The following is a 27,373-nucleotide window of genomic DNA, read 5'->3' on the forward strand; positions in this document are numbered from 1 at the left end:
TGCAAATTTTTTGACTATTCTTTGGACGCGGGAAGTCTGTGTAACACTAATGGATTGCCAGCCAGACTGTTTTGTTAAGCATGTAAAAAGCAATAAACAATTCTTAGCTTGCATAATTCAAGTTATTCAACAAATAGCTACATTTCTCAGTAGTCCTTGAGAAAATTATTGCTCTAATCAAGTCTCTAAAAAGCAATAGAGTAAATGTTTATATGGTGAAGATCATGAATATACACCTATATGAAGAATGAAAAGTAAAACACCCAAACAGCTTATTTTTATGTGAATGAGTACTACTAGTGGCTTGAGGTAAGATGACCAGCTAGAGCCATATCTCAGACAACTTAGGTGGACATAAAGTATTTGAGAGAAGGTTCTATACTATGAAAAACGTTGTAAAGACTACTAAAATATAAGGTGAAATTCTCTTTTCTGAGCAATAATTTGGTGGAAAACAGAAAATCACATCTTATATTTGAGCATTTATGAAATAACTGAGACTTTTGGATCATCATTGGATAAAAAAATGGTAGACTTCACATACCATGAATAATGTCTTGGATTACACTGATCTGACATAGATAGATGACAAGTGATGATTTATTTCCCATTAGAACAGGAGTTCATTTTTCCTATACGTAAGGGTAAAAGTAGGTGGATATAATCCTTTTAATAGTGGCAAGATTACCTTCTGCCTATTTAGATTACAAACCTAACTAAATCTATGTGTTTCTTGAGGATAAGACTCACAAAACTTGTTTCACTCTTTCACATAGTGAAAGTCTATTACTGACTGATTTATATGATATTACAAACATATATTATTGAATTTAAATTTTACATTAAATTTTATTAGAAATAATATCTCTCTCAAACATAAGGTACAGAATTTGTCTTTGAGCTCTCTCTTAATGTTCCTGTTAGTCTTGGGTACTTGGAATATTTTTAGTCTTTTCTTGAGCATGGTAAACACCTTTAGAACAAAACACTGTTCAAAAGAAAATATCTACAAATCTTTTTTATAGATCATGGATACACTCGAGAAATGATTGGTAGTGATCATACTGGCTCTTTTCTTTTCAGTGAGTATCATTCAAGAAAAGACAAGAAAGAGTTTTCCCCCTCTTTCCTCATTTTTTATAGGTATATAATCTGCTACCTGCGAAGGATTTTGCTGACTTCATTCATAGTTCAAATCAGCAGAAAGAGGACCAAAAAGACTGTATCAAACATGATAATGTCTCTGTTGATGGACTCATGTACTCTTCAGTGTCACACAGCAATGAAGAAGATGTTTACAGCTTCATGAGGGTAAAGCCCATTTTATCCATTAATATTCTGCCTTGTGAATTATTTAAGATTAATAGAATACTATATTAATAAAGAATATTAGAAAGTGCCCCTTCTGAGTCATTGTTTTTCTGCTGAGGAATCTGAAACATAGGTTAAGTGACTTGCTTAAGTGACATAGCTAATTATAGCAGAGCCGAGGCCAAGACACACTTCTGATGAATTTTGTGTTCCTTTCAACATCCTCTGTGGCTTTACAACACTAACTTTACAATGCTCAGCTTTGCTATGCTAAAGGATATGAGGAACAAAATTTGAAAAGTCTTCAAAGAATAAATTTCTATTATCACACTACTGCATCAATTATTCTATTACTCTTCTTGATTATGTAAAATTATAATGTTATTAATTGGGTATCATAATTTTTTATACAAAGGGGGGTTTTTATGTAATTTTAAATACTTATGTTTGATTTGATAATCGTTTTCTTTCCAGAGCATGGACTTAAAGGTATTCACCAACTTGAAGATTAAACATCCCAAATTTTGCCCTGATGATATAATTCACCAACCTCCAGGTAAAATAACAAATTAGTTTAAGTTTTGTATTAAGGGAAATGTTAACTATTTAGCAAAGATGATGAAAATGAAATGGTTGAGCAAGCATATTGTCCACACCAAGGAGAAATAACCTAAGATTACATGGGCCAAATTAATTGCCCAAAGTCATGTAGATAGTAAGTGGAACAGCGAGAACTGGAGCCACTTCTTTTGATTGAGGTGAACACTACATTGCCACCCAACAACCAAAACGATAGACAGTAAGGTAAAATGTAAAAATTACTATAATAGGTGGACAAACAAGAATAATTCTGGGGAGTCGGAAAATTTTTCATAGAAGAGATGTGTCATATGGAAGGAAGAGAATTTTGACAATGCATGAGAGACAGGAGAAAAGAAAAAAAGACATTTCAGGCAAAGGGAAGAGTAACAAAGGAAAAGAAAAAAGTTTTAAGTCAAATGGCACTGCAAATGAAGCACCCTGTAGTCATTCTATTTTCTAACCACGTCTTCAATTTTTTAAAACTTCAGTCTTACTCCCAGGTTATTTATTTTCAGAGTTCACAACCAAACATTTTCCTTTCTGATTCTACCCACCCTTTTCAACATTCTCCAAAATATTGTCTTTCAATAAATTATTTTCATTGGCATAGTAAGAAAAAAAATTCAATTAGGAGCCAAAAATCCTGATGTGTGGCTTGCGGCAAGTCAATTCTCTTCTTTCAGCCTCAATTTTGTTTGGTAAAATGAGGGAATTAAAATAAATGTTCTCGAAATTTCCTTATTACATTTTACATTAATATGATGTGAGATATTCATATGAGATATTATGTGATGTGATTACAATATAGTCTTAGGATAACAACTACTTAAAGAATTGTTTCTTATAGTCTTTGATTTCTAACCAAACTTAAAGTGCTAGTCTATAAATAAACTCATAGCACAGCCAACCTGTTTTCAAAACATCATTCCTCTATTCCAAAATAAAATAAATGCATTCAAAGTATAAAATGCATTTCAAACAGAAGATGATACAGATTTTGAACATGTGCTTCTCAAAATGATTGGATCACAAGGATACACATATGATCAAGTTTATAGATAAAGAATAAATGAAAAGAAAATAATAATGGGAGTCCAAGGCCAGAAGAGATTATATTCAATATAAGAAATTTTCTAGGGTATGCGAGTTTACCAGAATTATTTTGATTTACATATTTCATTAATGTTTAATGAGAATTAAACATAGAATGATGTAGTATGAGATAATCTGAAATCCCTAGGGAAATTTCTTGAGAAAACATTGCTTAAACATCTTTAAGAGAAACCACATATTACATGTGCACATGACACTGTATGGTGTAGATAACTTTGCTCTTGAGGGTCAGCTAAAGAAAGACAATCATAGAGGTACCAAGCCCAGTGAAGGGGGAGAAAAAGCTGAGCTAGTGAGTGATAGAAATAATAAGATACAGATATAGCTTAAGCATGAAAATGAACGTGTTAATTTAGTGCTTTCTGTCCGTGAATAGTGAAGATAATCTAAAGTATTTATGAGGGTAAGATAAATTACTCATCTTGATCCTACTTGAACAGTAAATAGAAAATCATTTGACACTATTTTATGGACAACAAGGCACCGAACTTGATTTGATAAGTTAAGGGTCACATTTAGCTGGTGAAGAAAAAAGCTAAAAAAAAGTATTTGGGAGAAATACTTAGGAAGTTATTATCAAAGGAGTTAGCCATTTTTCATGCAACAATAATACATAAGACTGGACATTGTAAGAGAATTGGACAGGAAAACCAAAGTAACATAGTTAGTGGAAGATAATAAGAGAAGAAAAGGAAAGTGATCATATTACAGAGGAAGATTAACTGGTTGTAAAAATTATTACAAATTATAAACTAAGGCTTGTAATATGCTGCTAATGGCAGTGGTCTGGAGAAACTGGAGAAATTGAAAATTAATATGCAAAATATGGCATCCATGCAGGATACATTAAGACTTTCTTAAGCCCCAGATTTTCTTGCCTTTGTGGGTCCCTACTTTCATTAAAAAATATTAAAAATTGTTTTACAACTATGTTGGTATAAAGACAAATATAATTCAGGCTGGATTGTATTCATTTTTTCATCTTGATTTGAAAAGAAATTAAAACATTTTCATGGATCCCTAAACGTTTCAGAGGCCTAGGCACTGTGCCTACTGTATGTAATAGATAAATTGGCCAGTACATCTGCAGATACTTAAGCTACTGAGTGGAGAACTGAGGCACTAGAAAACACTGAAGAATGAAAGGTAAATAGAAAGTCAGAGGCCAAGTTAAGAGGTCAGTGGCCATGGTAGAATATCTAGAGAAATTAAGCTGTACAAATGCAAAAATTTCAAAACAAGAGAGGAATGGGGAAACAATCTCTGTATAGAATCTTTTTGTTATATCTGCTCTTTCCAAGTTATTTCTGAAAATAAGTCAAGTTATGAAGGAAATACTTTGTTAAAGGCCTTAACGCTGAATCTATACGTGTGCATGTTCTGAGAAAATGCAGGCCAGAGAACCTCTGTTACTAATTCTAGGATTTTCATTTCCTGCCAGTACAACTCAAAGCCAATGTAATGATTCTGGTGTCATGATTTTCCTTTGCCCTACCAAAGGAATATATTTGAGGGGAACTTTTCCCTTTTGTCTCTTTTTGGTTCAAAAGTTCGTGCTTTTTTCTTTTCTTGCTTTTTATATGAATTAAAAGTAGATGTCAAAACATTGTGTTTGACAGCACGCCAACTAGCCACAGCAGTCATAAACATGACTCGCAGATGGGCAGGGGGCCAGCACAGCCCAGCAACATGCCCCAGAAGTTGTGACTCTACCCCACAGCTGGTCTGAGAGTGAGCCTCGCACACCAATGCACCACAGCCACAGCCCTGCCACAACAGAAGGGCACACACAGCCCACACAGGGGACATCTATTGAGTCCCTGGCCCAAGAGACCAGGGAAGATTGCACTTCTGGACCCCACAGGAAATCTCCTACATAAGGCCACTCTTTCCCGACCAGGATAGGTAAATGATTTAGCTGATACACAGAAACAAATACAGAGAATTAGGCAAAATGAGAAGACAAAGAAATATTTTCCAAACAAAGAACAAAGCAAAACATCATAAAAAGAACTAAACTAAACAGAGATAAGCAATCTACCAGACAAAGAGTTCAAAGTACTGGTCATAAAGATGCTCACTGAACTCAGGAGAAGAATGAATGAACAAAGCAAAAACTTCAACAAAGAGAAAATATAAAAAGAATAAATCAGAACTGAAGAATACAATAACTGAAATAAAAAATGCAGTAGATGGAATCAACAGCAGAATAGATGATACAGAAGAACAGATCAGCAACTTCAAAGACAGGTTAGTGGAAATCACCCAACCAAAACAGCAAAAGAAAAAAGAGTTATGAAAAATGGAGACAGTCTAGGGGACCACTGGGACAATATCAAGTGTAATAACCTTTGCATTATGGAAGTCCCAGAAGGAGAAGAGAGAGAGAAAGGGGAAGAAAGCTTACTTGAAGAAATAATGGCTGAAAACTTCCCTAACCTGGGGAAGGAAACAGACATCTACATCCAGGAAGCATAGAGAGTCCCAAACAAGATGAGCCCAAAGAGATCCACAAGACACATCAAGATAATTAAAATGTCAAAAGTTAAAGAGATAATCTTAAAAACAGCAAGAAGAAAAACAAACAACAACTTGTTATGTACAAGGGAACCCCCCGTAAGACTCTCAGAGGATTTTTCAGCAGAAACTTTACAAGCCAGAAGGGAGTGACATGATATATTCAAAATTATATATTCAAATATATATTCATAAATGCTGAAAGGAAAACACTTACAACTAAGAATACTTTACCCAGCAAGGTTATCATTCAGAACTGAAGGAGAGATAAAGTGTTTCCCAGACAAGCAAAAGCAAAAGGAGTTCATCACCACTAAATCAGCCTTACGAGAAATGTTAAAGGAACTTCTTTAAGAGGAAAAGTAAAGACCATAACTTGAAATAAGAATATACATGAAAGAGAAAATCTCACTGGTAAAGGCAAATATTTAGTAAAGGTACTGGATGAACCACTTATAAAGCTAGTATGAAGGCTTGAAAGACAAAAGTAGTAAAATCAATTTATAACTATATTATAAAATTATAACTACAATAATTAGTTAAGGGATATACAAAATAAAAAGATGTAAAATATGACATCAAAACCAAAAATTTGGAGGAGGGAGTAAAAATGTAGAGTTTTTAGAATGCAGTCAAACTTAAGCAACTATCAACTTAAAGTAGACTGCTATATATATAGGTTAATATATACAAACCTCATGGTAACCAGAAAACAAAAACCTATAGTAGATACACAAAAAATAAAGAGAATCCAAACATAACACTAAAGAAAGTCATCAAACCACAAGGGAAGAGAAAAAGAAAGGAATAGAGAAGAACTACAAAGACAGCCAAAAAGAATTAACAGAATGGCAATAGCACATACCTATCAACAATTACATTAAATGTAAATGAACTAAATTTTCCAATTAAAAGATGTAGCATGGCTGAATGGATAAAAAAACAAGACCCATTTTTAAAGTCTATATGCTGCCTACAAGAGACTCACTTCAGATCTAAAGCCACACATAGACTGCAAGTAGAAGGATGGAAAAAGATATTCCATGCAAATGTAAATAAAAAGAAAGCTGGAGTTGCAATACTTATATCAGACAAAATAAATTTTAAAACAAAGGCTGTAACACAAGATAAAGAAAGATATTACATAATAATAAAAGGGTTAATCCAATAAGAGGATATAACATTTGTAAATATTTATTCACCCAACAGAGGAGCACCTAAATACATAAAGCAAATATTAACAAACTTAATGGGAGAAATTGACAATAATAGTAGGGGACTTTAATACTCTACTCCCATCAATGACTAAATCATCCAGACAGAAAATCAACATGGAACCAGTGGCCTTAAATGACACATTAGACCGGATGAACTTAATAGATATAGGCAGAACATTCCATCCAAAAACTGCAGAATATACATTTTTTTCAAGTGCACAGGGAACATTCTCCAGCATGGATCACATGTTAGGCCACAAAACAAGCTCAATAAATTTAAGAAGACTGAAATCACATCAAGAATCTTTTTTGACCACAGTGTTATAAAACTAAAAATTGATTATGGGAAGAAAACTGGAAAAAACACAAACACGTGGAGACTAAAAACCATGCTACTAAACAACTAATGGGTCAATGAAAAAATCAAAGATGAAATAAAAAAATACCTTAAGACAAATGAAAATGGAAACACAATGTTCCAAGATCTATAGGATGCAGCAAAAGCAGTTCTAAGAAGGAAGTTTATAATGATATAAGTCTACCTTAGGAAACAAGAAAAATCTCAAATAAACCACCTAACCTTACATATAAAGGAACTAGAAAAAGAAGAATAAAGCCCAAAGTTAATAGAAGGAAGCAAATAATAAAGATCAGAGCAGAAAGAAATGATAGAGAGACTGAAAAAAAAAAAGGAAAAATATCAGTGAAACTAAGAGCTGGTTCTTTGAAAAGATAAACAAAATTGATAAACCTTTAGACAGACTCATTCAGAAAAAAAGAGAGAGGGCCCAAATAAATAAAATCAGAAATGAAAAAGGAGAAGTTACAATAGATACCACAGAAGTACAAAGGATCGTGAGACTACTACAATTATATGCCAACAAATTGGACAACATAGAAAAAATTGATAAATTTCTAGAAATATATACTCTTTCAAGACTGAATCAGGAAGAAATGGGAAATCTGAATAGACTGATTACTCACAATAAAATTGAATCAGTATCAAAAAATTCCCCAAAAACAAAAGTCCAGGACAAAATGATTTCACAGCTTTATTCTACAAAACATTTAAAGAAGAGTTAATACCTATGCTTCTCAAACTGTCCAAAAAATAGAAGAGAAAGGAATGCTTCCAAATTCATTTTACAAGGCCAGAATTACCCTGATACCAAAACCAGACAAAGACACCACAAAAAAAGAAAATTACAAATCAATATCCCTGATGAGCATAGACCAAAAATCCTCAACAAAATGTTTACAAAATGAATTCAACAGTACATTAAAAGGTTCATACACCATGACTGAGTGGGATTTATTCCATAAATACAAAAATAGTTCAACATCCTCAAATCAATCAACATGATACACCACATTAACAAAATGAAGAATAGAAATCATGTGATTATCTCAATAGATGCAGAAAAGTATTTGACAAAATTCAACATACATTTATGATAAAAAGCCTCAATAAAGTGGGTATAGAGGGAACGTACCTCAACATAATAAAGGCCATATATTACAAACCCACAGCTAATGTCACACTCAATAGTGACAAGATGAAAGCCTTTCCTCTAAGATCAGGAACAAAACAAGAATTCCCACTCTTGCTGCTTTTATTCAACATAATGTTGGAAGTCCTAGCCACAGATGACATGATACTATATATAGAACACCCTAAATACTCCACCAAAAAAACACTATTAGATTAATAAATGAATTCAATAAAGTTGTGGATACAAAATTAATATACATAAATCTATTGCATTTCTACACACTAATAACAAACTATCAGAAAGAGAAATTAAGAAAACAATCCCATGTACAACTGCATCAAAAAGAATAAAATCCTTAGGAATAAATTTAACCAAGGAGGTGAGAGATCTGTACTCTGAAAACTGCAAGATATTGATGAAAGACTGAAGATATCACAAATAAATGAAGATATACCATGCTCATGGATTAGAAGAATTAATGTTGTTAAATGTCCATACTACCCAAAGCAATCTACAGATCCAATGCAATACCTATCAAAATTCCAATAGCATTTTTCACAGAACTGGAACAAAGAATCCTAAAATTTATATGGGAACACAGGAGATTCTGAATAGCCAAAGCAATCTTTTTTTTTTTAATGCTTTTTTGGCGAGGAAGATTGGCCCATAGCTAACATCTGTTGCCAATATTTCTCTTTTTTTTTTGCTCCCCAGAGCCCCAGTATTTAGTTGTATATCTTAGTTGTAAGTCATTCTAGCTCTCCTATGTGAGATGCTACCACAGGATGGTCTGATGAGCAGTACTAGGTCCACGCCCAGGATCCAAACCAGCAAACCCAGGGCCACTGAAGAAGAGCACATGAACTTAACCTCTTGACCACAGGGCCGGCCCCAACGAAGCAATCTTGAGAAAGAAGAACAAAACTGGAGGTATTATGCTACCTGATTTCAAACTATACTACAAAATTATAGTAATCAAAACAGTATGGTACTTGCAAAAAAACAGACACATAGATCCATGAAACAGAATAGAGAGCGGAGAAATAAACCTATGCATATATTGTCAATTAATCTATGACAAAGGAGGCAAGAATATACAAGGAGGAAAAGAAAGTCTCTTCAATAACAGTGTTAGGAAAACTGGACAGCTACAGGCAAAAGAATGAAACTGAACCACTATATTATACCATATACAAAAATTAATTCAAAATAAATTAAAGACTTGAATGTAAGACCTGAAATCATAAAACTCCTAGAAGAAAAATAGGCAGTAAGCTCTTTGACATAGGTCTTAACAATATTTTTTCAGATATGTCTCCTCAGAGAAAGGCAACAAAAGCAAAAATAAACAAATGGGATTACATCAAACTAAAAAGCTTTTGCACAGCAAGGAAAATCATCAAAAAAATGAAAATGCAACCTACTGAATGGAGAAAATATTTGCAAATCATACATCCAATAAGCAGTTAATATTAAAAATATATAAAGAACTGATGCAAGTCAATATCAAAGAAATAAACAATACAATTAAAAAATGGGCATAGATGGGGCTGGCCCCATGGCTGAGTGGTTAAGTTCGCGCGCTCCGCTGCAGGCAGCCCAGTGTTTCGTTAGTTCGAATCCTGGGCGCGGACAAGGCACTGCTCATCAGACCACGCTGAGGCAGCGTCCCACGTGCCACAACTAGAAGAACCCACAACGAAGAATACACAACTATGTACCGGGGGGCTTTGGGGAGAAAAAGGAAAAAATAAAATAAAAATAATTTAAAAAAATGGGCATAGAACCTCAATAGATGTTTTTCCAAAGAAGATATACAGACAGCCAACAGGCACATGAAAAGATGCTCAACTAATCACTAACCATCAGGGAAATGCAAATCAAAACCACAATACAATATCACCTCACACATGTCAGAATGGCCTTATCAAAAAGACAACAAATAACAAATGTTGGTGGGAATGTGAAGATAAGAGAACCCTCGTGCACTGTTGGTAGGAATGTCAATTGGCGCAACCACTATGGAAAACAGTATCAAGGTTCCTCAAAAAATTAACAATAGAACTACCATACTATCCAGCAATTCCACTTCTGGGTATTTACCTGAAGAAAACGAAAACACTAATTCCAAAAGATATATGTACCCCTGTGTTCATTGCAGCATTAATTACAATAGCAAGATATGGAAACAAGCTGTGTCCATTGATAAGTGAATGAATAAATAAGATGTGATATATATTTGTGCATATACATACATACATACATACACACATACACAATGGAATATTAGCCATAAAAAAGAATGAAATCTTGCCTTTTGCAACAATGTGGATGGACCTAGAGGGTATAATGCTAAGTGAAATAAATCAGACAGAGAAAGACAAATATCATATGATTTCACTTATATGTGGAATCTAAAAAGCAAAACAAACTAACAAACAAAACAAAGCAGAAACAGACTCAGATAGAGAAAACAAATTAGTGGTTGCCAAAGGGGAAGCTGATGGGTGAAATAGGTTAAGGGGATTAAGAGATACAAACTTCCAGTTATAAAATAAATAAGCCATGAGCATATGATATATGGCATAGGAAATATAGTCAATAATATTGTAACAGCTTTATAAGGGGACAGATGGTAACCAGACTTATTGTCATGATCGTTTCGTAATGTTTATAAACATCAAATCACTAAGCTGTGCACCTGAAACTAACATAACATTGTCAATAATATCTCAATAAAAATGTTTTTTAATTTAAAAAAAGAAAGAAAAACATTGGGTTTGATTCTATGGATCTATAGAAAGAAAAACATTGCAAGAATTTCTCTGCTAATAATAGTGTTGGTGTTGTTCAGCTCTGGACATTTGTTATTCAAATGATTCTTATCACAGCCACGTGGTATGTTGCCTGAAGGGCATTCTTATGGTTCTTGCCTCCTTCTAAGGTGAAAGTTACACCCTCTTTTTGGAAGCCCTCCCCAGCTACCCCAACTCAAAAGATATCCACCATTTTTCCTTTCAGTTCCAGCTTCACTAGGTCATACTTTGCCCTTAGTTTCACCATTTTACTTTTGACATAGATTCTACCCATCCAAAAAATGTGTGACTCAACACATTGTTTCCAGTGCAATTGTTTTAACACTTTAATTTTAGCAAGAAAACTAAATATTTAGCCACATTACAGTCATAGGTCACTTAATGACGGGGATACATTCTGAGAAATGTGTTGTTAGGTGATTTCATCATTGTGTGAACATCACAGAGTGTATTACACAAACTTAGATGGTATAGCCTACTACACACCTAGGCTATATGGTACTAATCTTATGGGACCGCCATCGTATATGTGGTTCATCATTAACCAAAACGTCAGTATGTAACTGTATTCATACATGTCACATTCTATGGAAATATCTTTCTCAGAACAGTGTATTCTTTTCTTCCATTGCAATATTCATAGTGGCACTTCCTTTTGTGGAATATAATGAGGTGATTGAAAATTTCCGGGTACAGCCATTTACTGAGACTGTGCGAAACTATTTCCCTGAAACCTGGATCTGGGACTTGGTAGTGGTAAAGTGAGTAACTTCCATTTTTGCATTTGCTTTGGATGTGAAAACATGATTTCATTATTTTCAACTATTTTTATAATTAATTTCTGTCATTTCAAGGCAGGACCAGGCTAATTTATAAAACTCTGGTCTAATTATATTAACTCACTAATTAGAGACATATTTGTATTCCTGGCACTTCCAGAAAATTAACATGGTAACTAATTATAATCTAGCTTTCTCATGTTTAACATCGTTCAAGGACACATTGAACAGCAAACTTGAAGCAATCCTACAGGGAATAAACCATTTTTAGAATTATAATTTATAAAATTGTCAAATGGTATTTTAGAGAGGGAAGTTCAATGACAATTTCAAATCCATAGTCAGATTTCTAATGGTAGTACAAATTTTGAGGTGGTGTAGGGGGCATGACTGTGGTTAGGGAAACAGAACCATTGAAATACCTTTTACTTTTCCATCTTGGGCCCTGATTACAGTGTTAATTTCTATACCTTTTTTTTTTGAGAGGACTCAAAAGTATGACATTGGGTCACACTCATCAGTTACCATCTTGGAAATAACCAATTCACTTGCTTACTTTCTGTTCTTCACATTGCCATCCTCCCCAGCTCATCAGGTGTGGCCGAAGTAGGAGCAACAGTCCCCGATACCATCACTGAGTGGAAGGCAGGGGCCCTCTGCCTGTCCAGTGGTGCTGGACTTGGTCTCTCTCCAACTGCCTCTCTCCAAGCCTTTCAGCCTTTCTTCCTGGAACTCACAATGCCCTACTCTGTGATCCGTGGAGAAGCCTTCACACTCAAGGCCACTGTGTTGAACTACCTTCCCAAATGCATCCGGGTAAGGACCTTACCAAATTAAGCATGAACAAAAGATTGCACTTGGCCCATAACACCTCTTCCAGATCACTGAACTATCCCCTAACTCTGGTTGCATATATTACCGCAACAATAATAATCAGGTTCTAAGTTAGAAGGGACATAACTGGTATTTTTTTTCCCAAAAATATATGACACTGATTGTGAAACTATTGCTTGCAAACTCCAGATCTCAATTTTCTTTCATTTCTAAAGTTTTCAAAAATATTTTATTATAATCTAGGCTGAGTGCCTAAAAATGATATAAGAATCAGTACCGTTCAATCCTTTTACATGGGTTTTCTAAGTCTTCCTCTAAATTCCCATGACACTTTCTTAACCTCTAACTCTCATCACATTTAACCATGTGTAACATAATTCTTCTTTTTGGCATCTTCTATGTCCTGCAACCAAAAACACCTTGAGGACAGGAGCCACTTATATCCTAGAAGTGCCTTATATACATAAAACTTGCAACATGTTTTTAATTGAGTGAATGCATGAGTGTGTGGATTAAAAAATGAAAGAAAAAAAAAAAAACAAAGGAAGGAACTCCAACTGGACTACAGCCCCACAGTAAGCTGGGAGAATTCTCATGAGTCCAAACCAGTAGATAAACTTCCTCAGGACAACATGCTGTTGTAGATTTTTCCTATCCTCCATTACTGGCACCAAAAAACTTACTATATAAAAAATAGACAAATACATATATTTATATTGAAAATATTTATAGATATATATATGTTCTATATGAAGTCTATATAATTTTTTAATGTATATAGTAGCAGCTTATGTCATTTTCTCCCCCATACTTTCCAAAAGTGTTCTTCCTAGTGTCTTTTTAACACCAAAATTCACTCCAGGCTCTTTCACTTGCCCCATCACATACCTCAACTTGTTACCCTTCTAAACTCCTATCTCATGTGTTGCTTTGTCCCATGTGGGGCTACAGGTGAGTGTGCAGCTGGAAGCCTCGCTTGACTTTATGGCTATCCCAGTGGAGAAAGACCAAGATTCTTACTGCCTCTGTTCAAATGGGAGGCAAACTGTGTCCTGGCTGGTAACTCCCAAATCACTAGGTGAGTGAAAGTTCTCTGAAGGAACGCTCTCTACTCAAACATAATGAATATATGAAGGTTCATTAAATTAGGTTCTCGTTTTGGGGTCCCACAAGCAGAAGACTCCAGCTGTTGCTTCTTTTGTACCTGTACTTGCCAGCCCCTTAAATAAGGAGCAAGCTTTTGAAGTGCTCACAAAACATAGGACACCTTGTAGATATTGGGGACTTAAATAGTACCAAGTCCCTGGGACATCTAAGCTCTGATCTATAGGTCCTTTCTTTCAGGGAATGTGAATTTCTCTGTGAGTGCAGAAACACTACAGTCCTCAGAGCTCTGTGGTAATGAAGTGGCCGTGGTTCCTGAAATTGGGAGGAAAGATACAGTTGTCAAACTTCTATTAGTTGAGGTGAGTAAGCCTGACTTGCTTGATAGCCATACTGAGTCCAGGAAACGGTAGTATTATTGACTTTATTATTGATCTTTGGGTAAAAAAGAATTAATAGGATAATACATGAACTCAGCATATTTCACAGCATATGACAAGTCCATGCATTAAAATAAAGTCAGTGTTTTGTTCTGTTTTTCCACTTGCCATTTAGCTATTTTCCCATTAGCTAAAAGTCGGACTAGATATATTTTGTACCTATTTCTTTTCCTTAGTTTGCACCTCTCCCCTCTGTTCCCATGACCCCTCTCTCTTTTTTCCTCATCTTTTTTTATTCTTGTTTCTATCACCTAGGCTCCTCAAATATCTCATACTTTTAGGCCTTTACTGCTGTGATAGATATTAGAAATTATCTAACTCAAGCCCATCACTCACAAGTAAGGAAGCTTTAGATCCCCTCTCAAAACTCATATTATTTTTTTTTCCCTTGGATGCTCAGTCCCTTCTCATCTCTGACTTTTCCTTCTTTCCACACAAGCCTGAAGGAATCAAGAAGGAATATGCCTTCAACTCCTTACTCTGTGCTTCAGGTAAGAGTCATTCAAAACAGTGATAAGAAGATAATAGCATTTTAAGTTACAACAAATTTTTTTCACACAAATCGTCTCATTTGATTTTTGCAATATTCCCATGAGAAAGCCAGGACATCAAGTACCTCATGCCCATTAGACAAAGAAAGAAACTGAGTGCCATAGGATCAAGGTTCTTAACTGTATTAACGTAGCCATTAACAGCACAACGAGACTCAACTGAGACATACTCGTTCCTCACTTGTAGCTCTTTTCTTTAGAGTACAGGAACCTCTTCATCCAGCACAAGCAGGGCTTCAAAAGGGACCTCAGGAATAGCTAGGAAGAGTCAGAGTCAAAATGTATCAAGCTAATGGGAATAATATACAGAAGATGTGGTGAAGGGACATATATTTCTGATCTTAGAGCTTATGTAAAATCTAAGCTTTTTATGGTAAAAGACATTTCATACATAAACTGTACCAAATCATGAAAATATGGTTGTCATAGTATTTTTTCTCTCCTTTTTGTGACATTATTTGTTCTTTTACCACTGTATACATAACAGTGAACTAGCCATTTGATATGATAGGAATTTATCATAAAAGATAAATCTTTCACTGAATGCAAACTTAACAAGGGCAGGAATCTTGTCTATTCTTGTTCATAACTGTATTCCCAGTGTCTAGAACAATAACTAGCACAAAGTGGTTGCTCAGTACATATTTGTTGAAATAATGAATAATTTTGATTAAAGTTTTTCATTATAAAGTAAGTTCATGAACTAAAATCTATTGTGATAAGAAACTTATAGTAGAGGTGAGATAAAGCAAATGATTTCACCAAAAGTGACAAACTAACATCATACTTGCATGTAGTACATTGGAGAAAATTGTTTTATAATTATTGAAAATCATAAAACATTTTTGTGTGAAAGGTAGAGGTATGAAGGGAGTCACTGGAGGTTAATGAGATTTGCTTATCTCTGAAATTTCCAAGAGTAGACTTTGTTGTTCTTGGTGCCGACAAGTCTATTCTGACTCTTAGCGACTTGGTAATAATAAAGGATATATCCTTACTCTGGTAAATTCTGCTTTCATGAGACTTTATCACTACAAACTAATCTACCTACCACCCCTCCCACACACACACTCATATCAAGGACTTCCTTGAAAGTAATATCCTTGAGTAGCTAGGGAAATCTACTGAAATCATAGCAACTGAGAGAAGTACCCTAGAACAGTAAAGAATCATATTTACTTTAAGCATTCAGTTATTCTTACATGTTGGATGTCTACTTATACATAAGCTAAAACTCGAGGCAAAAAAAAACGCATTAGCTTCATATGGCTTTAAAACATTTTAAGAAGGCTTCAATAGGAGTAGATAATCATATATCACACAAAACGCGGAGCTTTCTTTTGGATAGCTGCAGTGCAATGGATAATAAAAGATGATGAGACATAGCTTGGAAAGCCACTCAAGACCAGGAAATGTAAATTTGGAATATTAGAATCAAGGACATTTTCTGAGGAAGTAACAAGTCCAAGTTTAACCTGCCTTCCTAAAACCACTGGCCCTGGACTTTTCAGAAAAGCAGACATCATTGATGAATCCTCTTGGGTCTGATTTGTTTGTTTACCTAGATGTTGGAGTATCTGAAAAATTGTCTCTGAAACTCCCATCAAAAGTAGTGAAAGAATCAGCCAGAGCCTCTTTCTCCGTTTTGGGTGAGTCACTTGGCCTCTGAAGAACATGGTACAACCACCACCCCTCAGCTTTTTTTCAAATATTACTTTTAACTGCACTTTAGCTTTTCAACTTCTTTCTCATATCTCTATTTCTTCCCTCAATTTCTTTTTGGTTTCCAGCAGACCTGACCCTCCATTCTAGTTATAATTCCTTCAAGTCAGCTATCTTTCAGATGTGACTCTAATATGAATGTCTTTAATGATACTAGCCAGTTATAGTGGTTCTGACTTCTCATCTTTCATTTCCAGGTGACATACTAGGTTCTGCCATAAAAAACACTCAAAATCTCCTCCAGATGCCCTATGGCTGTGGAGAACAGAACATGGTCCTCTTTGCTCCTAATATCTATGTACTCAAATATCTGAATGAAACCCATCAGCTGACTCAGGAGATCAAGTCCAAGGCCATTGGTTATCTCAATGCTGGTGAGTAAAAGACAGAAACTTCACTTTGGTAAATATTCTCTCCACAAATAGGTTTCACATTCACTGGGCAAGAAAAGCAGTGTTATTGGTGGGTCCTGCATGCCCGAGAGACTAGGGCATGTCAGTGACCTCTGGCTTCTCTGGCATCTGCTTGCACATTTGGGAAACTTCTCTTTCTCTGCTGTGTCACTGGTACTTCATGGACCATCTGAACCTTCTGTTCCAGGTTATCAGAGGCAGCTGAACTACAAACACAGAGATGGCTCCTATAGTGCCTTTGGGGACCAACATGGCAAGAAGAAAGGCAACACGTGGTAAGAAAAGGGTCCCATATGACAGACTTTGTACAAGCATTACACTTCTTATTCCTCATGGAAACTCTACAAATTACATATTATGAACCTCATGTTATAGAGGTAGAAACTTATGCCTAGTATTATTAAGTAAGCATCATCAGGTTGCACAAATAATTAGTGGCAGAAGTGAGACTCATCTCAAAGTTTATCTGCCTTGACTGAGAAATGCCTTTTGGATTCAACACTGTAAACTATTCTTTTTCATGTCTAAGACTCATCATAAGTAAAAAATCTGGCACTTTAAGTTATTTTCCAGCATCCAGAGATGGTAGAAACTGAGACTAGAAAGGCTACAGCCATTCTTCACACTCTAAGACAAAACACACAGGCAAATAAGAGGTAATAAATGAAAAGGAGATTGGTGGAAGGAAGGTGTGGAGGGAGAGTATTTAATTTTTTGAGGCAGAAAACACTGCCAAGAGGTTGATTCATATAGCAGGAGCTGCAAAAGAGACGGTTTTTCTCATCTGCAATAGAAAATCCATGAAAGGGAGAAAACCTAGCATGAGCACGCACATGTTTTAGTCAACCACCTGAAAAAGGAAGATGGAGCCTGAATCTGTGAAGCAATGAGAAAGTGAACAAGAAAGTAAGGATCATTTGAAACCACTCGATAGTGAATTGACAGCAGATAGAGCCCAAAGACAGTGAACAGTGCCCTGGAGTAACAAAGAGAGATTCCCCAGCTCTAAGCACTCAGAGCTCCTCATACTGACTCCATGAGTGCTGAGCCGTCCCCACGAAGCCTGTGCATGTAAAGGTGCTACACGAAAACAAGTGGCCTCATCCCCCCACTCTTCTTCCTCCATCAGGCTTACAGCCTTTGTGCTCAAGTCTCTTGCTCAGGCTCGAGCTTTCATCTTCATCGATGAAACACACATTACCCAAGCCCTTACCTGGCTCTCCAACAAGCAGAAGAATGATGGCTGTTTCAAGAGTTCTGGGTCACTGCTCAACAATGCCATTAAGGTGACTGCTTTTGTAAGCTAGTTCTGAGCCTCCTGATCTCACTAATCCATGGCAATTTGTCCAAGGGTGAAGGTACATAAGAAGAAAGCACATGGGAATTCCTGAAGGAAAGGACTGGGGAGTATGAGACGGCAATAGGGTGGGGAAATAAACCCACATGAGGAAAAAGAAATGAATCTTGGCTGGGAGAGGGGATGGATATAGATGAGAACTTCCAAGGAACCACGCAAGTGAAAGGACTGACAGGAGGATAGTGGATATCTTCAAAGAGTTTTCTGAAGTAGAAATAATTTCTCTTTCCCTCTCTTATACTTACAGGGTGGAGTAGAAGATGAAGTGACCCTCTCTACCTATATCACCATTGCCCTTCTGGAGATTCCTCTCCCAGTCACTGTAGGCACCACATTATGTCCTCAGTTTCCCAGATTGATATGAATCCATTGACCTATGGTTATAATAATGCTCCTCTAAAAGCGAAGTGACAGCTTTCCTTCTTCATGATGCTGATGCATTTGACAAAACAATAGGAACTTTAATGAATTCATCAAGGAGGATTCACTTATTCAGTAAAGACCTGGACTATGTGCCAGAGCTCATCCTAAAACACAAGGGCTCTAGCCCTGCCCTTATCAGTTTACATTTTAATTAGAAAGTAATTTTTTTTAAAAGAAGAGTGATTTCTATTATGTTATGTGTTTTTTACCACTATAAAGAATGATTTCTAGGAGCCAGCCCGGTGGCGCAGCGGTTAAGTTCGCACGTTCCGCTTCTCGGCGGCCTGGGGTTCGCTGGTTCGGATCCCGGGTGCGGACATGGCACTGCTTGGCAGCCATGCTGTGGTAGGCGTCCCAAGAATAAACTAGAGGAAGATGGGCACTGATGTTAGCTCAGAGCCAGGCTTCCTCAGCAAAAAGAGGAGGACTGGCAGTAGTTAGCTGAGGGCTAATCTTCCTCAAAACAAACAAACAAACAAACAAAAAGAATGATTTCTAAAAAGATGGTCAGGAAATGTATAAAGAGATGAATGGATTTGAAAAGCACTGATATCACTTATCCTGTGGTCTTTATATTTATTCCAAGACCTGCTAAGACCCCTTTTCACTCAGTATACCCATTGTTCTCCCTTCACAGCACCCTGTTGTCCACAATGCCCTGTTGTGCCTGGAGTCAGCCTGGAAGACAACACAGGAAGAGGCTCATGGCAGCCATGTCTACACCAAGGCACTGTTGGCCTATGCTTTTGCCTTGGCAGGTGACCAGGACAAGAGGAGAGAGATACTAAAATCACTTGAGGAGGAAGCTATAAAAGAACGTAAGAGCATACATTAAGTTTTCCTCCTCACCCACCTCCACTGGATGGAAAAGGGGAATACTGAATTCCTGAAAATAACCTCCCTTTTGGTCTGCACCACTACAAATGCCAAGGTTTTTATGCAAATTCATGCATTAAGAAATCAATGCTCCTTATATACCCAAACCTTCCCTGGAATATTATATTATAGACAGAACAAAACAGATAAAAGTAACATCACAGGAGAATTCGGGTGTTTTAATCTCCCTTTATTTACAAAGACAAATACAACTGACATTTATACTTTTCTGTATGGTACATGGATATGTATCAGAGTAACTAGAAGCTACTAAGAGCCATAGCAAAGAAACTGTCATCCATAATAATATCGTCCATGTTTTACTATTTCTAACACAACTCTCTGAAATAAATTAGGAGGTTTTTAATTTTTTTCAACAAAGCCAAAACAATGACCAAATCATTTTAGGGTGGGAGCAAAGGAACTAACCAGTGAGAAAGTCATAGCTGCCTTTTCCTCTTCCAACTCTACCAGATCAACATTTGAAGTAGCTCGGTTCAAATCTTATAAATTTCTGTCCCTGATATTTCCCTCAACCACAATAGACAGATCATAGCAAGTTCCGATTTTTACTCCGGAATAATAAATCTAGAGATATGATGATTGAAGTATAAAACTTACTTCAGCTTTTGTTATATTGTATTTATTTCTAGATAGAAACATACAATCATACATTAAATGCCAATATTTTAATTCTTTCTTTATTCTTATCCTTAAGACAATGCAACACATTGGGAACGACCTCAGAAACCCAAGGCATCAGTGGAGCATCTTTACGAGCCCCAAGCTCCCTCTGCTGAGGTGGAGATGACATCCTATGTGCTCCTCGCTTACCTCACAGCCCAACCCACCCCAACTTCAGAGGACCTGACTTCTGCAACACACATTGTGAAGTGGATCACAAAGCAACAGAATTCCCAAGGGGGCTTCTCCTCCACCCAGGTCTGTGCTTCCCCCAGGATTCTCCCCCTTTAGAGTTAGGGTGCAGTGGGGAGACTTCAACAAGAGAGAAATGGGTTGCCTAAAAAATGATGTATGAAAAAAAGGGACTCACCTAAGTCTTTGTTCCCACTGCACCAGGTAGCACCTTCTTTCTCTCCTCTCCTAACAGATTCTCCTAATCTTATTTATAAATATATCCTAAAGGGAAAACTATTTTTCTCTACTCTCAACACTTCTGACAATGACTGCCCAGAGTCAGCAAAGGCCCCACAGGTTAATGGCTCAGTCCCACAAGATTGCCACTCACTTCAGATGCTAGTCTCAAGTCCAGGCCTCCTGACTTCCAACCAACCAGCTAGAAATTGGGGGTTGCCACGACCCCCTCCTTGGGTTTGATAATTTGCTAGAATGGCTCACAGAACTCGGGAAACCACTTTATTTACTAATACCCATTTATTATAAAGGATACAACTCAGGAACAGCCAAATGGACGAGATGCAGAGGGTAAGGTATGTGGGAAGGGATATAGAGCTTCCATGTCCTCTCTGGGCACACCACCTTCCCAGCCCTTCTTGTCTTCACCAACCTGGGAGCTCTCTGAACCCCTTTGTTTAGGGTTTTTATGTAGTAATGGGTTTTACATAGGCTGACTGATTCAATTATTAGCCACTGGTAATTAACTCAATCCCCAGCCCCTCACCACCCTCCTGAAGCGTGGATGGGGGTGAGGGAAGGAGGGAGGTTGAGGCTGAAAGTTCCAACACTCTAATCACACGGCTGGTTCCCCTGGCAACCAGCTCCCTCCGAGTCATCTCATTAGCATACAAAAAGACATTCTTATCACTCCAAAGATTCCAAGGGTCTTAGAAGCTCTCATATCAGGAACCAGGTGCAGAGACCAAATCTATATTTCTTACTATGCCACAGATCCCCTTTGAGTTTTCTTAAAAGTAACAGAAACTCATACTTCCTCTCTCCCTTCCCTACATTGGAGATCAATCAGGACTACAAGCCATTAACTTTATCATCCAGCCATATCCAGTCTGTCAAATATTATTTCTGAAAAAATACATCTAAGCTAATACCTTGCAATTTCCATTCTCAGTATTCTGAGTGTACATTGCAGAACTTATCTTCAGAGAAGTTTGGTGAAATGGTAGACACCTCTAAAGGAGAAGTTAAATATAGAGAAATGAAATTTCTGTTACCTGTGCCACCACAGTTTACAATTCACTTCATTCTCTCACTCTTCCCTCTGAAATGGATAATCTTCTTTATAATATTAAAACGCCCTCTGCACATTTTTTTTCTCTTTCTTTCAGTCCTATTGTCTGAGGGACAGTGTCAAGACTCATTTTTAACAAGAAATAAAAAGGAATTCTTTTTTTTTAATATCCAAGATCTTTCTATTTTTTATTTTTAAATTTTTTACATGATTTTTTTATTGCACTAACATTGATTTATAACATTATATAACTTTCAAGTGTACATCACAATACATTTTGAATTCTGAGTAGTTTACATTATGTTCACCACCCAAAGACTAATTATAGGGGCCGCCCCGTGGCAAAGCGGTTAAGTTCGCACGTTCTGCTTCCGCCGCCCAGGGTTCGCCAGTTTGGATCACAGGTGCAGACCTACGCAATACTTAGCAATACATGCTTATAAGCCACATATAAAGTGGAGGAAGATGGGAATGGATGTCAGCTGAGGGCTAATCTTCCTCAAAAAAAAAAGGACTAATTATAATACGTCACCACACGTGTGCCTACTCACCCCTTTCCCCCTTTTTCCTCTCCCTTTCCCCTCTGGCAACCACCAGTCCAGTCTCCATTGCTGTGTTTGTTTGTCATTGTTTTTATCTTCTACTTATGAGTGAGATCATATGGTATTTGACTTTCTCCCTCTGACTTATTTCACTTAGCATAATACCCTCAAGGTCCATCCATGTTGTCACAAATGGCCGGATTTCATCATTTCTTATGGCTGAGTAGTATTCCATTGTGTATATATACCACATCATCTTTATCCATTCGTCCCTTGACCTGCATCTAGGTTGCTTCCAAGTCTTGGTTATTGTGGATAATGCTGCGAGAAACAAAGGGATGCATGTATTTTTATGCATTTGTGTTTTCAAGTTCTTTGGATAAATATCCAGCAGTGGAATGACTGGATCATATGGTAGATCTATTCTTAATTTTTTGAGTTAACTTTATACTGTTTTCCATAGTGGTTGTACCAGTTTGCACTCCCACCAGCAGTGTACGAGGGTTCCCCTCTCTCCACATCCTCTCCAACACTTGTTTCCTGTCTTGTGAATTATAGCCATCCTGACAGGAGTGAGGTGATACCTCATTGTAGTTTTGATTTGCATTTCCCTGAGAGCTGATGATGTTGAGCATCTTTTCATGTGCCTGTTGGCCATCCGTACACCTTCTTTGGAGAAATCTCTGTTCAGATCTTTTGCCTATTTCTTAATTGGGTTGTTGGTTTTTTTTGTTGTTGTTTTCAATTTGTTGTTGAGACGTATGAGTTCTTTGTATATTTTGGAATATTAACCCCTTATCTGATATATGATTCGCAAATATCTTCTCCCAATTGTTAGGTTGTCTTTTCGTTTTGTTGATGGTTTCCTTTGCTGTGCAGAAGCTTTTTAGTTTGATGTAGTCCCATTTTGCTTATTTTTTCTTTTGCTTCCCTTGCCCAGTCAGACATGGTACTTGAAAATATGCTGCTAAGACCGATGTCAAAGAGCGTGCTGCCTATGTTTTCTTCTAGAAGTTTCATGGTTTCAGGTCTTACATTCAAGTCTTTAAACCATTTTGAGTTAATTTTTGTTCATGGTGTAAGATAATGGCCTACTTTCATTCTTCTCTCTTTTTTTTTTTTTTTTTTGAGGAAGATTAGCCCTGAGCTAACTACTGCCAATCCTCCTCTTTTTGCTGAGGAAGCCTGGCCGTGAACTAACAACCATGCCCATCTTCCTCTACTTTATACACGGGACACCTACCACAGCATGGCTTTTGCCAAGCGGTGCCATGTCCGCACCTGGGACCTGAACCAGCGAACCCCAGGCCGCCAAGAAGCGGAACGTGCGCACTTAACTGCTGCGCCACCGGGCAGGCCCTACTTTCATTCCTTTGCATGTGGCTGTGCAGTTTCCCCAACACCATTTATTGAAGAGACTCTCCTTCCTCCGTTGTATGCTCTTGGCTCCCTTGTTGAATATTAGCTGTCCATAAATGTGTGGGTTTATTCCTAGGCTCTCAAGTCTGTTCTATTGATCTGTGTGGTCTGTTTTTGTGCCAGTACCATGCTGTTTTGGTTACTATGGCTTTGTAGTATATTTTGAAATCAGGGAGTGTGATACCTCCAGCTTTGTTCTTTTTTCTCAGGATTGCTTTGGCTATTTGGAGTCTTTTGTTGTTCCATATAAATTTTAGGACTCCTTGTTCTATTTCTGTGAAAAGTGTTGTTGGAACTTTGATTGGGATTGCATTGAATCTGTAGATTGCTGTAGAAAGTATGGACATTGTAACTATATTAATTTTTCCAATCCAAGAGCATGGAATATCTTTCCATTTCTTTGTGTCTTCTTCAATATCCTTCAAAAATGTTTTATAGTTTTCAGTGTATAGATCTTTCACTTCTTTGGTTAAGTTTATTCCTAGGTATTTTATTCTTTTAGTTGCAATTGTAAATGGGATTGTATTCTTAATTTCTCTTTCTGGTACTTCATTGTTAGTGTATAGAAACGCAACTGATTTTTGTATGTTGATTTTATATCCTGCAACTTGACTATATTCATTTATTATTTCTAAAAGTTTTTTAGTGGATTCTTTAGGGTTTTCTATATATAAAATCACGTCATCTGCAAATACTGACAGTTTCACTTCTTTTCCAATTTGGATCCCTTTTATTTATATTTTTCTTGCCTGATTGTTCTGGCTAGGACTTCCAATACCATGTTAAATAAGAGTAGTGAAAGTGGGCATCCTTGTCTGGTTCCTGTTCTTAGAGGGACACCTTTCAGTTTTTCTCCATTGAGTATGATATTAGCTGTGGGTTTGTCATATATGGCCTTTTTTATGTTGAGGTATTTTCCTTCTATACCCCTTTTATTCAGAGTTTTTATCATAAATGGATGCTGTATCTTGTCAAATGCCTTCTCTGCATCTATTGATATAATCATGTGGTTTTTATTCTTCATTTTGTTAATGTGATGTATCACATTGATTGATTTGCAGATGTTGAACCATCCCTGCATCCCTGGAATAAATCCCATTTGATCATGGTGGATGATATTTTTAATGTATTTTTGTACTTGATTTGCTAGTATCTTTTGAGGATTTTTCATCAATGTTCTTCAGTGATATTGGCCTGTAATTTCCTTTTTTTATGTTGTCCTTGTCTGGTTTTGGTATCAGGATAATGTTGGCTTTGTAGAATGAGTTAGGAAGCCTCCCCTCCTCTTCAATTTTTTGGAAGAGTTTGAGAAGGATAAGTATTAAGTCTTCCTTGAATGTTTGGTAGAATTCCCAGGGAAGCCATCTGGTCCTAGACTTTTATTTTTGGGGAGGTTTTTGATTACTGTTTTGATCTCCTTACTGGTAATTGGTCTATTCAAATTCTCTACTTCTTCTTGGTCCAGTTTTGGAAGGTTGTGTGATTCTAAGAATTTTCCATTTCTTCTAGATTATCCAATTTGTTGGCGCTTAGCTTTTGTAATATTCTCTTATAATCTTTTGTATTTCTGAGGTGTCCATTGTAATTTCTCCTCTTTCATTTCTGATTTTATTTATTTGAGTCTTCTCTCTTTTTTTCTTGGTGAGTCTAGCTAAAGGTTTGTCAATTTTGTTTATCTTCTCAAAGAACCAGCTCTTAGTTCCATTGATTTTTTTCTATTGTTTTAAAAAGGAATTCTTAAAGGAGAGATCCTCTGAGGCATAAAGTACATTCCTATAAAATGGTACTAATACAGAGAGTGATAAACCATGGGGAAGACTAGCAATATAAAGTTTTTCCTTTTATTTGATCAGAGTGCAGATGAGAGACTAATAAATACTTGTTGATTGCCCTGGTATCTCTCAAAGGCACATCAAAAGTAGCAGTTTAGAGGCTGGCCCCATGGCCAAGTGGTTAAGTTTGTGCTCAGCTTCGGCAGCCCAGGGTTTCACTGGTTCGGATCCTGGGTGCAGACCTGGCACCACTCATCAAGCCATGCTGAGGCAGTGTCCCACATGCCACAACTACAAGGACCCACAACTAAAATATACAACTATGTACTGGGGGGATCTGAGGAGAAAGTAAAGCAGAAGAAAAGAAAGTAGCAGTTTAGTGATGAGAAAGAGCAAGACTGGTTTTGTGGGAAGATAGGAGGTGTCATTGTGGGTTAAAAGGCAGAGGAAGAGGAATAGCAAATACAAATGAGATGAGCCTCATTCGTATATACATTTCTCACTTGCTGTGGGAGAACTTGCTTGCTCTAAAGCGAGATGTATAGGGAAATTATGTGAACATTTTGACTCTGAGATATATCAAAGATTGAAGTCAGACTTGGAATTAAGATTCCACAGTTCAAATAATGAGGGAGAAAACTCCATGGCACCTTTGTAATAGTAAAAATGAACTTCGGGAAGAGTCCAAGCCCCCAAAAGTTGACCTCTCCTGGATTTCTCATGCATCTCTTCCAGGACACAGTGGTGGCCCTCCATGCTTTGTCCATATATGGAGCAGCCACTTTTGCCGGAACTGGGGAAGCTGCTTTGGTGACCATCCAGTCTTCAGGGACATTTTCCACAAAATTCCAAGTAGAGAACACCAACCGCCTGTTACTACAGCAGGTCTCGCTACCAGACATTCCCGGGGAGTATAGCATAAATGCGTCAGGGGAAGGATGTGTGTATATTCAGGTAAGACTCTATTTGTTCCTATGACTAACAGCAGAGCATTGTCTGATGTAGCAACAGAAGGTGAGAGGATGGCGCAAAAAGACCGGGCAGGGGTCCACTGTGCTGTGCACAGGGTCGCTAGAAGTCAGAATTGACTCCAGGGCACTTACAATTTATTCTTACCTGGGCAATAAAAGGACAAATCAGGAGAAATGAAATGGTGACAGATTGAAGGATCCTGTGGACCAGGAAACTGTTTCTGTTCATAACGTCCTACAGGCGGCTCTGAAATACAATGTTTTCCTGGAGAAGAAGGAATCTGCATTCGCTCTACAAGTACAGACAATACCCCAAATTTGTGACGAACTCAAAGTCCACACAAGCTTCCAAGTCTCACTAGAAGTCAGGTAAGACTGTCTGTCTCTATTATTTGGTTCTGAAAATATTAGCTACCTAGAACTCTTCAGTAAATAGACTCAAGGAATCCTAAAGTAACCCTCTTCATTAAGTTTTTGCTTTGTAGATGAAAAAAATTAGTCTTCACCAGTGTAGTCCATGAAGAACTTGAAGAGTTATGAGCTTGATTTGTCTGCCACCAGGATTCTTTTATTACCCATCACCATTGTTGAAGAATAAATCATTTCTTTCAATTATACTTTAACATGGGCTCGATCTTCCTTCTCTCTAAAAGAAAGTCCTCCTAATCTTTTAAATTTTCATTTTTCTAGAGAAAAAGCATTCGCAATTCAATAATAGTCTTCAAAAGCTTTACTTGGAATAGAATCAGTGACTCTAGTTATAACTACAAAATCGAATGGATCTCAGATGAAAAGAGAAAATAATATTCACAATCTGATCCATCATCAATAGACAAATAAACATATTTCATAAAAGCAAGATGTGTTAATTAAGCAAAGATATATACAAGTAGCTACAAGGAATATAAGTAGCAGGCACAACTCTTATCTAACGGAATCTTATAATCTAGTTGT

At 36.8% G+C, this 27,373-nt stretch overlaps 1 protein-coding gene across 2 annotated transcripts in view; it reads left to right on the forward strand.

The window, feature by feature from the left end:
• Positions 1 to 27,373, forward strand: part of LOC124246517 (alpha-2-macroglobulin-like) — a 72,168-nt gene that overhangs the window by 27,826 nt on the left and 16,969 nt on the right. For both annotated transcript variants that reach the window (XM_046674715.1, XM_046674705.1), the window contains exons 16-31: positions 1,144 to 1,311; positions 1,786 to 1,867; positions 11,693 to 11,810; positions 12,416 to 12,644; positions 13,614 to 13,740; positions 14,007 to 14,128; positions 14,646 to 14,697; positions 16,323 to 16,406; positions 16,677 to 16,853; positions 17,080 to 17,167; positions 18,022 to 18,178; positions 18,497 to 18,571; positions 19,310 to 19,490; positions 20,267 to 20,490; positions 26,184 to 26,402; positions 26,661 to 26,788. In XM_046674715.1, coding sequence (XP_046530671.1) covers positions 1,144 to 1,311; positions 1,786 to 1,867; positions 11,693 to 11,810; positions 12,416 to 12,644; positions 13,614 to 13,740; positions 14,007 to 14,128; positions 14,646 to 14,697; positions 16,323 to 16,406; positions 16,677 to 16,853; positions 17,080 to 17,167; positions 18,022 to 18,178; positions 18,497 to 18,571; positions 19,310 to 19,490; positions 20,267 to 20,490; positions 26,184 to 26,402; positions 26,661 to 26,788 — 2,231 coding nt within the window. The remainder of the gene's footprint in view (positions 1 to 1,143; positions 1,312 to 1,785; positions 1,868 to 11,692; positions 11,811 to 12,415; positions 12,645 to 13,613; positions 13,741 to 14,006; positions 14,129 to 14,645; positions 14,698 to 16,322; positions 16,407 to 16,676; positions 16,854 to 17,079; positions 17,168 to 18,021; positions 18,179 to 18,496; positions 18,572 to 19,309; positions 19,491 to 20,266; positions 20,491 to 26,183; positions 26,403 to 26,660; positions 26,789 to 27,373) is intronic.

This window comes from Equus quagga, chromosome 1, assembly GCF_021613505.1.
Source record: "Equus quagga isolate Etosha38 chromosome 1, UCLA_HA_Equagga_1.0, whole genome shotgun sequence".
NCBI lineage: Eukaryota > Metazoa > Chordata > Mammalia > Perissodactyla > Equidae > Equus > Equus quagga.